This window comes from Wasmannia auropunctata, unplaced genomic scaffold (assembly GCF_000956235.1).
Source record: "Wasmannia auropunctata unplaced genomic scaffold, wasmannia.A_1.0 LD335047.1, whole genome shotgun sequence".
Lineage (NCBI taxonomy): Eukaryota > Metazoa > Arthropoda > Insecta > Hymenoptera > Formicidae > Wasmannia > Wasmannia auropunctata.
This window is the reverse complement of record NW_012027843.1, coordinates 88,797-106,962: the sequence shown is the minus strand read 5'-3', so window position 1 is coordinate 106,962 and position 18,166 is coordinate 88,797. Positions and strand designations below refer to the sequence as shown.

The 18,166-nt window shown below is 35.7% G+C and overlaps 1 protein-coding gene across 1 annotated transcript; it reads left to right on the top strand.

Annotated features, from left to right (window-relative positions):
* Positions 1 to 81: 81 nt before the first annotated feature.
* LOC105457766 lies at positions 82 to 17,928 on the top strand. Its single transcript, XM_011702616.1, has 8 exons — positions 82 to 530; positions 9,351 to 9,398; positions 10,740 to 11,006; positions 12,561 to 12,766; positions 13,168 to 13,369; positions 14,099 to 14,326; positions 15,164 to 15,474; positions 15,771 to 17,928. Exons 3-8 carry the CDS (start codon positions 10,755 to 10,757, stop codon positions 16,276 to 16,278), a joined length of 1,707 nt encoding a protein of 568 aa, XP_011700918.1. The 5' UTR covers positions 82 to 530; positions 9,351 to 9,398; positions 10,740 to 10,754; the 3' UTR covers positions 16,279 to 17,928.
* Positions 17,929 to 18,166: the final 238 nt, after the last annotated feature.

The following is an 18,166-nucleotide window of genomic DNA, read 5'->3' as shown; positions in this document are numbered from 1 at the left end:
TGACCGCGGGTGGTAGAGGGTGCTCCGATCGATGCGGCGGCGGCGGCGGCGGCGGCCGCCGAGGGCCGAGCGCGTTCACGTCGCCGACGTCTGCTTTGGTTTCGCGCGGCTCGCTCGGCGTGGTTGGCGTGGTGCTCGCTGACGATTGGCCTGATCGAGGCTGACCCGGCAGGCAGGGTTGCGTGCGTGCGTGCGTGCCTGCGTATTCGCGTGCCTGCCTACACACATTTTGCTCGCCCCTCTCGGGGTAGACGGGATCCTCTCTCGGGACTCAGGAGTATCTTCCCCTCGGCTCGTCCGTCGCGCATACATCATCATCCACTCCGCGGCCGTCGAATGCGTCGTGACAGCGTGCCGCTCGCTGCGCCTTTTTGTTTACCCGCCCGATGGTTGGCGACGCTCGAGATCGCCGTCGCGATATGAGCGCGAGGCGCACGGCCGCGGTTGGCGATGACAGCTGTCACAGGGATGTCGGAGTCGGGACACTGCGGCCAGGCGACAGGACATCGCGCGGACGTCGAGCGCTAATCGTGAGTAGCCAGCGTCCTCCTCACGTTGTTCTCAATATCTCGCGAGCTTTTCGCGAAAGGGCGGCCCGACGCGCCTTCGGCGAAGCTGCTCTCTGAGGGCTCTGCTTCGTGGCGCAAGCTGTGCCAGCGAGCGAGGGTTGCGCCGCTCGAGAGGGTTGCACCGCGAGGTCGGCGTACCGCGCTCGCGGCACGCTCGATACTTTTTTTTTTCATTACCTACCATTTTTCGCCTCCCGTCCTTCACGCGCGACAGTGAAATCAACCACGGGAGCTCTCTCGCGTGACGGATCGACTCCGACCTGCCCCCGCGCGAGTCGCGTACTCGCGATGAATCGCGTCGAGGGTAGCGTCGAGGTTCGGCGTTCCCCAACTGGACGGTAGGATACGGGGAATTCGGGGAACGAACGGGCGCTTTTCATGAGGCAGACTATAACAGGTTAAAAAACTCGTTTATATCCTTTTATCTCACATTAGAAGTTAAGCTTTAATCAACTCCGTCGCACTTGTTTCGAATTTTACGAATTTTCGAGTAAAGTAAACGCACGCGAATTCACAATTCATTCCGTGTGCACCGAATTTTTAATTAACGTTTAATTAACGCTTCGAATGTTCCTCTTCTCCATTTCGATGTTCCAGTTTTTTCTACGCGTTTGCCAGGAGAGAAATCCTTCATGAATTTCTAATTAAGGAGATTGTGGGAATGCTTATTTACAACGTTATAATGTATTTAGTTTCTTTCCCATTTCCATTAACGACATACTAACGTATTTTCAGACACATAAAGTTTCTCTTAAATTTGTCCCATTTTCCTACTTAGATTTAGGCCGTCTCGTTGCTTTACATTTTCAAGCATACAATTAGCTTTTTATATATTAATTGTTATTTGGTGAAAACAATGTTGGAAGTAGTCATCTTGTACGAAAATTCTTCCATTTTTTTGCATCATATATCTTTGTGCGATCTAATTCCAAATTAAAAATTTATTACAATATATAAGCTTTCTAAGATTGAGTAATAATTCATGTGTTTTCAAGTTTTATTCACGAAAAGACTTTTTCATTCTCTTATAACGTGGAAACTATGCTCCAATATGTTCGCTAAATAACAAAAAATAATCTCTAGATAACAGAATCTGTCGTTAAAAAATAATTTGCGGTAAGTGGGACAGCCAATACCCCTCTGCGTGCTTAATATATAAAGTATTATATATATTTTATATATATTTAATATACAAAATACACACATGACTTCTCTCATTCATCACGCGTTTTAACGTCAACGGAAAATATCGTCTCGCAGTCTTTATTAATGCAAGTTTATTTCAATCTTTATCATATATAACAGAATAACATAAAATGATAGCTCGTTTGACAGGTGACGTTTATATATTCAACATACACACGAAGTATTATAAAAGTTACTATTGAGTTGAATTTTGTTAAAAATGCGAAGAAAAGCTCATTATACTCATTATACGATAAATGTAAAAACTGACACAGATAAGACCACATTTGCACGACGATTTTCTGCAACTAGCTCACTAGTCTTCTAGCGAATTAAAAAACCAGTAGCTGAAAACATTAGATTTATAGAATTTATAGGATATAAAATTAAATGTATAGAATAAATTTATATAGAATATAAAATAATAATTTATATGATTATATTCTTTTAGCTGCTAATTTTCTAATTCGCTTGAAGAGCGTGCTACTTGCTAATGAAAAAGTATCGTGTCTGTCAATCAAGCCTTATCGGCGTCAGTTTTTATACATATTTACGTATACGCTCTTCTAACATAATTCCCATTTCCATTATATTTGATTGTGTCACTGCTTTAGTCTGATTTTCATCGCGTACGTCGCCAATTACACGATTTGCGAATAAATACCACATGATATTGTAGCAATTATCGACAATGTACTCGGCGACATTCCGTCCAATGTCAATTTGAACGCTTTATTGTTCGCAAATTATTTTCTTGCGCCTATTACACGTATTTGCGAACTGCAAAGTAGAAATTCAATCGATACACATAAAATAATCACATAATATAAGAACAAAAAATCGTGAGTTATTAAATATATAATTACGTGTGATCATGGACGCTTAAACGGACGATTAAATAATTAAGTAATTTTTCTCTTTCCGTGAAATGTCTCTCTTAATCTTTATTCGTGATATTTTTCAATTATTAAATCCAAAGCGCCAAAATTAATAAGCTAATCTAACTTTCTTATTGTTAAATTAACGACATTGAATAATATATATTATCTTAAATAATATTATCAAAAATCTTGTTTTTTAATTTATTATACTTTTATTAAAGGAAAGCCGATCTCGACTAGGTCTTCTAAAAAGACACATTTTTTTCTTGCAAACTAGACATTGCACTTTATTAATACTAATAAAAACGTGTGATCTGTTTAGATAAAGAAATAACAATATCCATAATTCATATATTTGTGACGTATATTTGTTTTTATATAAAATCAGCTAAAAATAAATTCTACAAATGCGAAAGTAACACACTTATTTTCTTTTGCAAATTGTATAGTTGAAATATTATTAAGTATTAGATACATTATTGTTAATACTTAGATTATTTTATATATTTATAGCTTTTTAAAACTATTTTTTATATATCTGTTTGTTATGCCCCTTTTTTTTAATTTTTATCAGTTTTGGGGCTTATTTTATTAAACGAATTTTTTCTTATCTAACGAAAATGTTAAAAATCGTAAAATTCCCAACAGTATTATAAAAAATATTATTATTATATATTAGATAGAAGATATTTTTTAGTTTGTATTTCATGTTTTCAAAGTTTTTTTTTCGCTTTTGTTTAAGAGATATGATATGAAAACAAAATGTAGCAAAATATCTAAAAATAAAGTATGACCGTATCGGTGATCTTAATTTTCCTCCAATTACGCAAATGGATTAATTATTGCTTGTTGTAACGGGACGACTTGCGTCATTTTTAATTATCTTAATTCATGATATATTATAATATCGAGAGTAAAATCTTTTTTGTTAAAGTTTTCACTTTTTCAGCGATACATATCTGATAACTCGGGAGCGTAAGATAAATCATTTTCGCCGCCATCGATACCCAACGAGACGGTTTAGTGACCGATTTTTTCTGCTTTACGTAATCCCGACGGGTTGAACACACGCTCGCGAACGGCTAGATAAAACGACCTCGAGATAAGAGGATTAAGTGTCGCCTACTCGCGCGCGGGCACAACACATCCGCGCCAAGAGAGCGAGGGAGGAAACGTGCGCGCGCACACATGTCATTTATGAAAAATCGCGTTCTTTTGTCTCTTTCAATGCGCGCGGATAACATCTATATACGTACGTACGTACGTACCGTGCCGCGTAGGTGGAGATTGAGATCGCGATACCGAGTATCACGGGACGAGCATATTGCAGACACGTTGTTGTTTAAATGAGCTCGTCCGCAGTTTGTATTCGCGATTCGCGATAACGAATCGCTTATCTCTCTACATTTCCTCGTGATACTCGTATTATACTAAGCAGAGATTATAGACTCTCGGCTTTTTCGAGTCACGATCGATATATCACGGTGGGAATTTCACTCGGCGGCGATCGTTACGTGAATTGAGTGTGGTACCTAATGTAATGCTTGTTCACACATGCGATCTCGTTTTCTTGTATGAAAGATAAAAGACCCTGTTCCGTTCTTTCAACTTATTTTTCCAGTACAGTATTCCACATCGTTGTATTCCTTTTTCGGTTATACAATCGATAACAGCCCATCTTGTGACGGCGCTGAGTAATCACCTGCAATTTTAAGCGAGAGCGGCGGACGTTATTGAAAGTTATTGATTCTTTTAATAATACGCACACGAGAGTGGCATAATAGGCTTTTTCAGACGATCGATGTGCAATCAAAGCGCTCGAGGACACTCGGCATATTGAATATGTGTTGGAAGATAAATTAATAGCATTTAAAATACACACAACGCACATAAATGTAACTATCGCAGAAGCAGACAAATTGTAGAAAAAATTTAATCCCGAGCGAGAATTTAGATACTTGTAACATTAATTTTCATTTAAATTTGCCGACATTTCTATAAGACGCGATAAATTACATGAAATTTACATATATATACGATTTGTATGATAAAACATGGAACAGAGCTAATATTGCGGAATAATTATAGGAAAAAACATAGAACGGCTATTTTATTTGTTTATTTTTACACATATATTATATAAAATATGATTTATATAATACCCTGAAACTTTTTTATTTTATATTTACCCTCCTAAGGGCGGTCTGCAAAGTTCGAGATTATATAATTAACGGTGGTACGTTCTTCATTTCCTTATGGTTTCCCATCGGAAATCGATTCTCTTAATTTCTCATACCGTCGGCCTTTATTCTTTTTTTTCTACTTCTCTCTGCGTTTCCGCATAATTCTTTAATTATAATCTCGACTATCATAGATCGTTTCCGCGGATTGCAGAATACTTCGTCAGTTAAATCTGCAATTAAACTGTCAGTCGGTGCCGCTGAAAGAACTGCTGTCGTGCAATTAACGATGGCGACGATTCCATCGTCGGTGCGCGCAGGAACACTTTATTGTTCCCACCGCGAAATAAATCATTCTCACCTCTGTGCCTGCCTTAATGAATCGTCCATTTTCATTCGTCGCTAAATACCGAGATTTCGGGACAGCGATACGAGATTCGAAGCGATTTAGCGCTAATAAAAAAAAATTGTTGATAACTCGTTTTGAATCGAGGCTAAATGTAGGAGCAATCATCCACGTGAATGTTTTATTTTATATGAGTAACAATTGAACATGTACGCGTTATACATTTGATTTTTCTAATTTATTTTAAAAGGTTTCTCGTGTACAATTTTATGTATAATCTTGTTTTATATTTTTCACAAGTATTGTGTTACTGCGATTATATGAGAGAAACGAAAGAGATTATTTTTAAAACTATTACTGGAAAGAGTAAAAACACGAAATTTCCGGTATTCGTAGTAAATGTTCTCAAAGCTTTTTTCGTTATGCGGTCTTTTTTAATTTTAAATTATTCAAGTGTGTTTAATTCCTTGCGGCGTCGTATCTCATTACAAGCCCATGTACACTAGAAATAATTTAAAAATATTGATGTAATATTCTTTCTTTTCAAAATATTTTATTCTTTCAAGTTGAAGGACGATATTAGTTGTTTTTGTTTCAAAATATTTTAAATATTATATTACCAATATTACTTTTTATATTGTTTGAAACGCAAAATCTCTAGAAAATATATTAGAGTATATCATACAATATAATTCCATTTCGGCAATAAAAAAAAGTGTACGAATTACGTTTTTTTTGTCCTTCCGAAAACTCTTTCAAGATAATCGCTTCGTTAGTAGATCTTTTTAAGACGACGGGTCGAGAGGAACGCTAGTTTGCAATCTTGGACGGTGTCTCGTATTACCTACAGGTCACGACGTCAGAAATCAGAGGAAATCTTGCGATGTTAGAACATATTATGGCCTAGTAAAGGAATCGATCGGCGCAACAGGCGGAAGGAAATAATATCCGTTGCGGTCAAACTGACCGGATTGCCTTTAGGGCCTTCCGTATTAATTTCCGTACTATATAAACGCTAAGAAATATATGTTGAGAGAAAGAGAGAGAGAGAGAGAGAGAGAGAGAGAGAGAGACAGAAAGAGAGAGAGACGGGATAGGAAGATGACTCGATTACAACAGGAATCATAATAACCGTCGTAATTCCAAGCAAACACATTCGTCTACACTTCATTCATTCATGGTTATTTTCAGCGTATAATTTTATTGTTGACCACAAGTTGACCATTGTGAATAATTAAATTCAAATAAGAGGGAAGCCTTTAAAAGCACGATTATTTGTTTTCTGAATAAATCATTTCATAAACGGACGCTAACTTGACAAATTCTGAATAAATCGTTTTATGAATGGACGCTAATTTGACAAATTTCCTATCCTGAGACAAACAATGCCAATTCCTATAAAATGTATTATTACTAAAAAAAAGCTAATCAAATATTTGTAATTAAATTGGACTTTTTGATCTCGATTTTCTCCTTATAAACAATATATTATACATGTACAAGAACGAGAAAGTAAAGCGCTTTTAACGAAAACTCGTTAAAACTTTTCAAAAATATTCTCGCTTTTCGATGCAACAATCTCCTCGCAAGGTTCAACATCTTCGAGATCGTAATTTCACGTCCTTTTTGACGTTGCGCATGATTAAATACGCATAGGGGAGGTCCGTTGTTCAGTTGCGCCCTGGCGTAATATTATCCGTTGGCAGGAGCGTTAAACGACGTCGCTAATTTATTGCGATACTCCTCGGCGAGTCCCGGTTTTAGGTCGCCTTCGTCATTTATGCAAAACCGGTGCAGCAACGAGGTCTCGAAGCGAGGTTCCCGGCTGCATGCTTGTTCCTTTGGCGCTTGTAAAAACAGAGAGTGCGTTGTAAAAGGGAGTGCTGCTTGCAGAGCAGCGAAAAGGGAGTCAGTGTGTCGAAGCTGAGGCTGTCGAAAGTTAGTAGCGGTCCGTTGGTGGCTGACTGTAGGAGGATTTATCCACTGCGGCTTTCTGCTGACGAGTTATTATGCCGTCGTATCACACGTAACTGATGCGGATCTCTCACATATTATCTCACACGCTCTATCAGAATATGTGTTCTATATTATGAGAAAAGAAAATATGTGTATAAATATTATAATGTATATTAAATACTAAAAACTTTTATTAAGAATAATCCGTATTAAAAGACTATAATACTATTAAGAAGATATTAAATTTGATTAGATATTAATATCAATATTATCGTATATAATATTTTTAGTAGAGAATTACTTTTATATGATATGATATATGATTAGTAAAAAGTATGACATTCGTAATATTAAATTATAAATAAGTAAAATTTCATATATTATAAAAATATGCTTTTTCCTATATAATAATTTTTTAACATTGTTCAGAAAAATGAGAAAAAATCTGTTATGTATTAATTTCAGTTGGAAAAAATAATGTAGAGAACGTACCGAAGAGAGTATATAATTTTACCATCACTACCCATTAATTTCAAAGAAAGTCAGAGATATAATAAGGAAAATGCTACTTATACTTTTATTGGTTATCTTATTAGTATTTATTGCTAATAATTATACTCAGAACGAATCTTGACGAGAATAGCAAGGTATCTTATCCGTCACAACTTTTTATTTTTATTTTTAACGCTATCCTTGATAAGCAAACTTTAAATGAAAACTCTGTTGGAGCCTTGAAGTAAAAACGGCTACGTGAGATAATGGTAGAGCAAAGTTTGATTTGTTCGTAAGTTTTCCAAGTCACGACTGCACAGTTTCTATTTTCGCATAAACTGTCGAGATTTTAAAATATGTTTCGCTAGATTCGAGACATCTTGTATACATAGCATCGGATTTGACTGCCTTGCCCTTTTATAAAGTGCCTCGTGTAAACGACGAAACCTGTCTCCAGAAGATAAATTGCAACGTAAATCTTCAGTGGCAAGACTTCGCGCCGGCGGCAAGTGTATTTATTCCTATAAAACGTTCTCCGGGAAACAAAATAATTCAGAAATGATAACGATCTGATTATACGGAGGAAATTAACGGTAGGTTAGTTTATTAATGCCTTCTCTTTATTAATGCCTCAAGCTAGATCTGCAATATTTATGTAATATTCTCGTAACGAAGAACGTCTCAATATTTCGGGAAGATGTATAGCTAATTATATAAGCGTAAATTCACAAATTCAAGTGTATTGCATAAAAGTCGCTATTGGCGTATTATTTTATGAAATTTCATGCAACAATGTTCGCAAATTCGTTATATCGTATAATTTTAGAATAAATATGTTTGATAATCTCATCGATACGGCGATGCGTAGTAATACATAGTAAACTAAAAAATAATTGTAAAAAAAGTAGTTTTACGAGTAATAGTTCGCTACACGAAATTGATTTTTAACATATATGCGCTTTGGACACTGACATATATTTTATCAACGGCTTTGAAGAATTTTCGACGTAGTTTTCCATCTTCTCTTTTTTTAATTAAAGACTACCTTCGCACGCGACCCAGTCGTTAAGATGGTCGACTGTCGTAAGCTCGTACAATTCATGCTGCGATGTCCTTTTGCATGGACGCGGAATTGCGTTAGCGTCTTTTTTTAGCGTCCAATCAGATATATAACGTTAAAATATTCTCAACTTGATCGTCATCACATTTCCGTGTTAATGCATACGAATTAGTTCGCGTCGTAAAAACCAGCCTCCTTATCAAATGCACACAACATTATCGTTCTTAATGCGATCGCATTATTCTGCATTACCTTCCGATTTGTTGTAACACTTTAAATAAAATTATATCGCATTAGAATTTCGCTTTAATATACCTTAAGGATTTAATTGGTTCGAATTGCGGGACCGTAAATGAACGTGAAATCGTATTCTATCATAAATTACTTGCCATTGTTTTTCAATAATCGTAAAATGAATAACCGAATAATTTTCTATTTTACACGCTTGTTGGTTTTATCATTAATATCCAAATTTTGTCGAATTTAGCTTCAATTATCAATAACATAATTCGCTTCGACCCACGAATAGTGCGCATTATGGATAATAAAGTAACAAATCATTTATATAGCGAGATATTCTGCGCATTAATATGGGTTCAAATACACGAATTAAATAACACGAAACATAAGATATTTTATTAATTTGAAATAAAAATTGATAATTTCTGTAATTATTTCCAGGAGTTGCTATCCCCATGCTTGGCAGTAATTTTCTTGGAACCACTTTAAGTAAGTAACTGATAATATATATATAAAATAAAAATTTTTTCAGTTAGTCTTCTGATCAAATGTAATTTTATTATTTTTATTTTTGTTTTGTATGTTTTGAATCAAGATTACAAATAGGGAATTTGCGTGACATCGAGAAATGTATTGATAAAAAGTTGCAGAGGATTATTTGAAAAAATAAAATTAATTTACAGTGCAAATTATTTTTGCTCGTATTTCATTGTATTTTTCATATTACGCTCGTGACAATTAAATAAAATTATATTATATTGAAATTTTATCTTTAATGTGTCATAACGATTTAATTGACTCGGTATAATTGTGAGACGGTAATATCATAAATTATTAGCTATTAATTTTTAATAATCGAAATGAATAGTCAAATCATCTTTTATTTTATGGCTACTAATTTTATCATTAATTTCAATATTTTATTAAATTTAATTTTAATTATTGATAATATTGTGACGATCGGCACGCCTCTGAAAATCAAGTAACAATGTTAGATGTTGGGTTTCTTCATACATCCTATATTCGCGATATAATATATACTTACACATCATACACGTACAGATAGACGTTACACAGAGTTAGACAAATACAACAGGCATTTAAACTTCTAGGAATGTCTTGACATATTTTTTTATAAATGACAAGTTATGTTTACCTGTATGTATTTTTATTTCAGACCGATACATTTACACGACAGATTTCGATACTTTTATTTAAACTCTTTTCGTGTGAAATTCGAGCGACAAATTTCAAACATGTTTATTAACCGCAACGATAAATTAAACTAGAACGTATTATTATTAGAACGATCTAGAACAAGTCGGATAATGGACAACCGACTTCAAGAACGAGAGGTTGAGAAGTCAATTTGTGAGACATGAACGGAGTCAGATGTAATCTGCATTTCGCCTGAACTATAATAAAGTGTACGCTAAACTGGACAGAAAAACAGTTAATTAAAGACATTAATATGACACAACACTCCTAAACCATTCGTTTTAATTCGGTTTTCATTGACATTTAAAGTGGATTTTTTATTCCGTTTTTTCTTTACATTTTATCATTTTTATTAGTTTCAGGATGTAGTTGAGTTTATATTTATAGTTCACAATTTTACAGCGTTTTTATATTTTATCATTTTTATTAGTTTTAGGATGTAGCTCTTGTTTATACTTAAGATTTTATAGCGTTTTTATATCTTTTTGTATAAGCTTTGTGGACTTTGACGTTAGCTTTTTCGTGTCGCTTAAGTTATTGGAAAACCAACCGTGTTTTGATTCGGACGAGAAGAGCGCGGGTGCTTGCTCACTTGCAAAGTGTCGCTTGCAGAACCACCCCTCGAGCATGGGCTCGAGCAGGAGATCCGGCTCCGGCGGGAGCCGCGCGAACGCGGGCGTTCTCAAGGAGCGCGCCAACATGTCGTTCATGCTGGTCGTCATGTTCTTCGCCGTGTTCGGCCTGATCGTCCTCACGGAGATATTCCTGATCGACGAGAGGCGCGGTGTGAGCCTCGGCGGCACCGGCGTACTCGGGGGTCACAGGAGCGGTCATCGATTGCCAGCTGCGCCCGATCGTCCGGATTACGGGGAAGTAGGAGTAAGTATTCAGAAGGGAAGAGCTATTCCCCCCTCGCTATCTACGACGATTTACGTAACTTCGTTCCGTCTGATTCCGCACGCGGGACTTCCATCTTCCCGATAAATTCATTTCCACCATCGCGTCGGTCATTATCTGATAACTTTCCTCATCGCTCGCGGACACACGTGTAAACGTTTTAAACTTTTAAATTACTCGATAGTCTTAAATGACTTATGTATTTCTCTTCTTCTTCAAATTAATGATTTGATGTATTGAAATAACATGCGTAAAAAATATTTTACAATATAATGTCACAATAGCGCGATTCTTATTTATTTTTTTTGTTTGTTTCTTATTTTGAGTAATACGATTACTTATCTTAATCTTACGGTACCTTTCCTCTGTGAATGAAAGAACTAATTTTAAAGTTATAATTTTCAAATTTTGTTTAATATTGTATATTGTATTTTTTTATCTTTATTAAATTCTTTATAATTATTTATTGCTTTCACAGTAATTCTCGAAGCATTTTTCTATTGTAAGCTAAAGGACACAGAATGGAATTTTAGAATCAGGAATGAGGTCGACGACTTTATACGTTCTTCTTTCTTCACAAGAGAACGCGAACAAAGCAAACACACATACAAAGCAACGGTAGTAAGGCGAAAAAAAAACTCGCGGACTGTGAAAAGACCGAAAACTTTACTTTACCGCGTAGAACATCGATTTCTCGAGCATACGCCTCGTTCTTTTCGCCCCTTCCTTTTTCTTCCTTCGTCGATATCTGTACCTGCTATACAGGGTGTCCCGAATTTAAACGTCCAAACTTCGAGAACGTGTAGGGGATTGATAAATTTAAAAAAAGAAGTCCTTTAAAGATATGCTTTGTTTTAGAGAAAATCGCAAAGGAACTCTAAAGGGCTTGTTTTCTTATTTTAATTTATCGATCCCCTACACACGCTCCCGAAGTTCGGACATTTAAATTCGAGGGACACCCCGTATAGTTTATGCATCCTTTGCGTCTAGTACCGGACAATGATTCACGCGAGCCTCCGAGAACTTTGAAGGAAAAATAGCTCTGTACAGCAGCTTGCTTCAACGACGCCCCAACGTGGTTCGGAAAAGACATACGACCGCAGTGGAAAAGTTTAACCGGATACGAGCGAGCGACCACCTGACAAATTAGTTTGCTCGATTCCGCGGAACTTTCTTCATCCGTTTACATCTCCCGTCCGAGATACCGCGAGAGAGAAAAGCCCGACTATTTTAAAACTCGTCTCGCAAGTTAACCGATCTGAGAATCTTTGAGTTTAAGATCTGACTCGATTTGACTCCGAAGGGACAAACTGATTTTAATTTAAAAAGTCTTATGTTCTATTAATCGCGCCTGTTAATTGAGAAATTTAGAGAAAATTTTGTTGCTTAAATATATAATAAAACGATTTTTTTAATGCTTTGCCGAAATCACGTTCTTCTCATGTGTCATCGAACAGACATGTATAATTGATTATTGAGTGGTATTGAACTTTAAAGAAAACACGTAAGTATGTGGTAATTTCGATTGATCTCCAGGCTGAAGATTACGCCGGTTTGAAGGGTAGCTTTGACGAGCACGTCGGGTTACTGGTACGCGGGGAGAATGGCGGACAGAAGACGGTAATACATCCGGATCCGCGTGGCTTACCAAGCTTACCGCCCAGCTTGGAAGCTCGTTTACCGCAGCTGGATCAAAATCTAAAGGTCACGCATGCCGAATGGTTGCCAGTCACTAACACGAGGTTCGTCCACTTGTGCGTGACAATCACGTACCTGACTAATTTATTCTTACGGACGCTCGTATTTTTTCTTTTATTTTTGAGTTTTAGCTTCTCGAAATCGTATTAACCGTGTAATACATTCTATTTTAAGATGTGTTGTTTTCACAGTGTCGTTATTAATTCTATTGTTAAAAAACGTATGAAATTTTAAAATAAAAAAGTAAAATTTACAATAAAGTAATTTTTATGGTCTATATATTTTTATCAGAAAACATGAATTTTAATTGTCAAATCATCAAACGTGAATTTTGATTGTCAAATATAATTTTCTTCGAAATTGTAATAAATCAAATGAAGCCAATTGTTATTTATTTTACGCCATGTACGCCACATGGAGGTAATGAGATGTATGTTTGGTCTAGGTTCAAATTTTTCGTTTATTCGGCATATTTCGACAACAGAGTTAGCGGCGCGGGTACGCCGGTTGGCAAGAGTCAGGGTGTAGTACGTGTGATAAGCGCTACTAAAACCAGAGGACCGGAGCGTGTTTGGTGTAGGCTCTGGTATCGACAACAAAACGGCGCAAACGTCACTGCCTCGGTAACGGTAGCTGCCAAAGTTAAGGTATGCTCCTCCCAGAGAAACAATTTTGTTTCAAGATATCTAACTATCCCAAACTTGAAAGAACAGCAATATTATCTCAATATTAATATTTCAGTTACTTTGATGTAGTTAGTTGCTCTGAAAGTATTTACAAAAGTTTGGTTTATTAACTTCATATTGTATTTATTAAAAGTCTAGTTTATTAACGCCACAGGGAAATTGAAATAAAATATGGCATAAAATAGCAGGAAAATTCAAGCACACCATTGACAAAAGAATTTTTATATAAAAAAAATAAATAAATATCGTTTGAAAATTATGATACAAAAATGATATTGTATTATATATAATGTAATGAAAACAAAGAAATATATTTGAAACTTGTAATTATGAGAAAAAGCTTTTTTACATGAGCTGAAAAAGCGACGTACAGAAATAATATATTAAATAATAACGTAATAAATATATGCATTTTATTTTTTGAAATAAAGTTTTTCAGAAAAATGTGAAATATATTATTTCTGTATATAAACTGGAAAATAGAGCAATCTAAATCTCAATCTATTGTAAAAAAAAATAAACTGTTTTCAAAACGTTCAAAAAACTTTTAGATCTTTCAACATTTTCAAGACTGCCGAAATATATTCAAGCATTCAAAAAATTTCTTATTTTTAATATGACTGATTCGAAACATTCTTCATCCTATATTCGAAATAACCCGATGTGTCTTCAGCGCATCATCACTTTCAGGTGATCCGGGAAAATTGGAATCTCAAGTACAGTGCCTGCTTCGTGATATGTCCGCTACCTAAAGAATCCCCGACGACGGATAAGGTGCCAGAAGCGGTCAGTGTCGTCGCGAGACTGCGAGCGGTTCCGACGAATCGTATCCTAGTACAGAATCGTTTCGAGAGCAGGACGAACGACAAGGAGACTTTGGCTGTTTGCGTCAAACCTTTGCATTATTATTACAATAGGGTACGTTGTTCGTATAAGCAGCACCGTTAAATAATAGATGACCATTACACCCGTAGATATAGACGACGTAGGAAATTTACAGACTTGTGCGTCATTTGCTCGTGCTTATCGCTCTTGTGTTTTGCTTCTATTCAGTATAATGCATACAAATTTATTGTTTACATTTATTTGTTATTATTTTTGCCTTTGCGTGTACGTTTATATATTTTTTCAATTTAATGGAGTAGTAAACTTAATACAAATATTTTTAATTTTTCTTTTATTTTGTAATGATTTATTTATTTATTTAGTTAAATAAGTTAATTTAGATTTAAATAAATTTTAATAGATTAAAAAATTTTTTTAAATAGAAGTTTTTTCTACAATATTAGAAAAGCATACAATTTTAAATATGCAAAAGCGAATGTACATAAATATGTATAAATTAAAAGGAAAAAATTTGAATAATTGTTTCAATATGCATTTGCACACATTTTTATAATCTATGAATTTCTTTAACATTTTCTATTGCATACATCAACGTGGTAAACATAAATATATGATTGATGAAAATAAATATATGATTCGAGTGTAATTCAAATAATTTATATCGCATAATATTTTTGATGCTATCGTACTGATATAAATAATAATTTAAAGGTCTCTGTTGTACTTTGCAATCTAGCGATATAATTATGTATTTATAAGCATAAAGTGCATCCGGGTAAAAGCAGGTTCGTCAATCGATTCTATTTATTATTCTGTGAAAACTTCAACGGGTAACTTTTCCATGGAGAAATGAATGCATTACGAGGTATCTCGATATTTTGACGTATAAAATCTGTTTGATATTTATAGGTTCTGCAATTGGTGGAATTTATCGAGTTGCACAGACTCCTGGGCGCTACCCACGTCACCTTGTATAACGATACTGTAGGCGCAGCGGCCGGCTGCGCGTTAAAATATTACGAGAACAAGGATCTGGTTACGGTGCTACCGTGGCATCATCTCGACATGATTTCCCAGCGGGAAATTCGCACGGAGGGTCTTTTCGCGGCGCTTAACGATTGCCTCTACCGGTCCATGTACAAGTACGAGTATGTGGCGCTCGTAGATCTCGACGAGTATATTATACCGAGGCATAACGACACCATAATCGATCTGTTACGGTACGATTACGTTATTCGCCTTAATAAAGACCATACATAATACAACTGGCACATATAGCATATTTGGAAGAAAGATTGAAAAGTTTATGCGCACTAGAATCGTCAGATTTATTATTTTTAAATCAGTAGATACGAAACGATGTAAATTAATAACATGCTAAAGCTATAAATAATTATTTACTTCAAATTTGATAAATCATCACGAAACGTTTGTGATTAAAAATTTAATTTCCTTACAATTCGTTTTTGTTGATTTGATTTTGTTGTGAACAACCCTATAGCGAAATCGTTTTCAGGTGGATGGGAAATCGAATCAACATCAAATCCACGGGCGCGTTTTCCTTTCAAAACGCCTTTTTCTACCTGCAATGGGCGGACGATCCGTTCGTGGCGACCAGCCGCACCCCCACCGAGGCCGGTTTGATCACCCTGAAGAAAACACGGCGCAGGACCAAGTTGCATCCGCACAAGCAACGCAGCAAGTATATCTGTAAACCGCAGGACGTGGTGGAGGCGGGTAATCATTTCGTCTGGGAATTTATTCCGGGTCACGGGACCCTGAACGTGCCCTCCGACGCCGCCATCCTGCACCATTACCGCGTCTGCGAGTTCGGCGGCGACGACTGCATCAAGACGCAATCGACGGTAGATAGAACGGCCTATAAATACCGAGAACGGCTCTCGACTAATGTCGACAAGACGTGGACGGAATTGCGCGCCGAGTGCTCGCTGCCGGAGCTCGACCCGGTCCCGGCGTTGACACCGCGAATCAAAGCCAGCCCGCTCGGCAAGTTGGTCAGGTAGCGAAAAACCATCGTTGAGATTCTGTGGGACATTGGCAACTTTACAGGTACACCGAAAGTCGCGAGGACCTATTTCTACAACTACGGCGGTCCTTAGTCTTCTCGCTAAAACTGAGCTAAGCGAACTTCCGTCTTCTTTTTTTATGAAACTCCCATCGAGTCGCGTGTGTTTTTCAATTTGCGGAAGAGGAGAATACGCTTACCGGCGAGAGAATAATAGAGATTGTCGCGAAAAAAAAAACAAAAAGAAAAAGAAAAAACAAGACGCGAATTAATCATATTTTTCTACGTGACGGATCCTTGAACGGTTAGCGAAATCTGGGGACAACCTGCCAAGTCTATCGAGTTTGACACTACATGGGTGGTGCTTCTCTCTCTCTCTCTGTATCTCTTTCTCTCTCTTTCTCTTACGGTTTTATACGGACTCTTGTATCTGTATATCTTACAATTCTTTCATTCGTACGTGCAGCAAATCTGTCTGCGACAATTGTATTATCGTTAAGAAAGATTGTTACACGGAGGGCCTAAATTGCGGGCTAAAAGAAAGCAGTTTGGTGATAAACGGCGAGCAACATTAGATATTATTCCTATTGTACCGTTATTTCGAGGGTAAACCTTTTTTTTTTTTAGATACTTGTAAATCCACACAATGTATCTTATGCATATCCATAGAATCAATAATTAGTATAGATGATATATGTACAATATGTATTTAGGAGACTGTTAGAGATTAAATCTGCAGAGACAGCCTAGAATGCAACAATGCTCTCGAGAGAACATTAACTTCAGATGCAGTCCGTTTAAAATTCTGAAATCTAATACTGAAAAATCACAAATTTATTTATTTAACATAAAGTTATCGGTCAGTATATTTTTTTCGAATATAATATTTTTAGTATAATATTTTCCTCTCCAAAACTTTATAAATTTGATTTAATTTGGAGTTTAGGTGAATCCGTTTGTTTTTACTTTCATATCTTTCTATACATCCATACGCAAAAGTATAAAAAGTAAATGGCTTTGTGATACAATAAATTGTGTAATTCGTCCGCGTTTACAATCGTCTCGTCTTGCGTCGAGAAAATTCTACATAATGTGAGAATTTTTTTTATATAGATAATGTTTTTTAAAACGAAGATAAACACGAAGGATATTGATTTTCGCTGCGCAAAATTCTATTAACGCCTGATCTGTTATTGTTAACGTTTATTTAATATATAACAGGTAAATATCGAAAATATCGAAAATTTATGTACAAGTAAACAGATCGATCAATGGTGAAAATGAAAGAAACTGCACAAGGGAATTTGATATAGAAAAATAAAATACGATTGTATCACATAGATACAATTTACGAGATGATAAGAGGAAGATTTCTGAATCGGTACTTCGTAATATACCGAATGCTATTGTGGCAGATGAATTTAAAAGTTTTTCTATTTATTTATTTATTTGTTAATACGAAGAAATCATATTTCTTACGCACACGCAAGTTTATGTATATATGTGTATACACGCATGTGTACGTACATGACACGTACATGTAAAATAGACTTAAGGTACATACATGTGATCGGTGCTGAGCTACAGTCGACGACGTGTCGACGTTGATTATGTTGACGAAATTAATAAATATGATACTAGGACAATATATATTTTAATTTTCTTGAATTTCCGTTGCGTATCATTTAAAAACCATTAACCGCATTATTTATTATTTATGCGAATATTAATGTATTACGATATAAGGATTAAATAGTTACTTTTAAAAAAAAGGACCGTTAAATGCACGTATTTATCGGAAAAATTGTTATTCTAAAAATGCTGTTTTAGTATATATTTTATACTACTGTGCAATAGTAATAAATTTAAAATTTGTAAAATTTTAT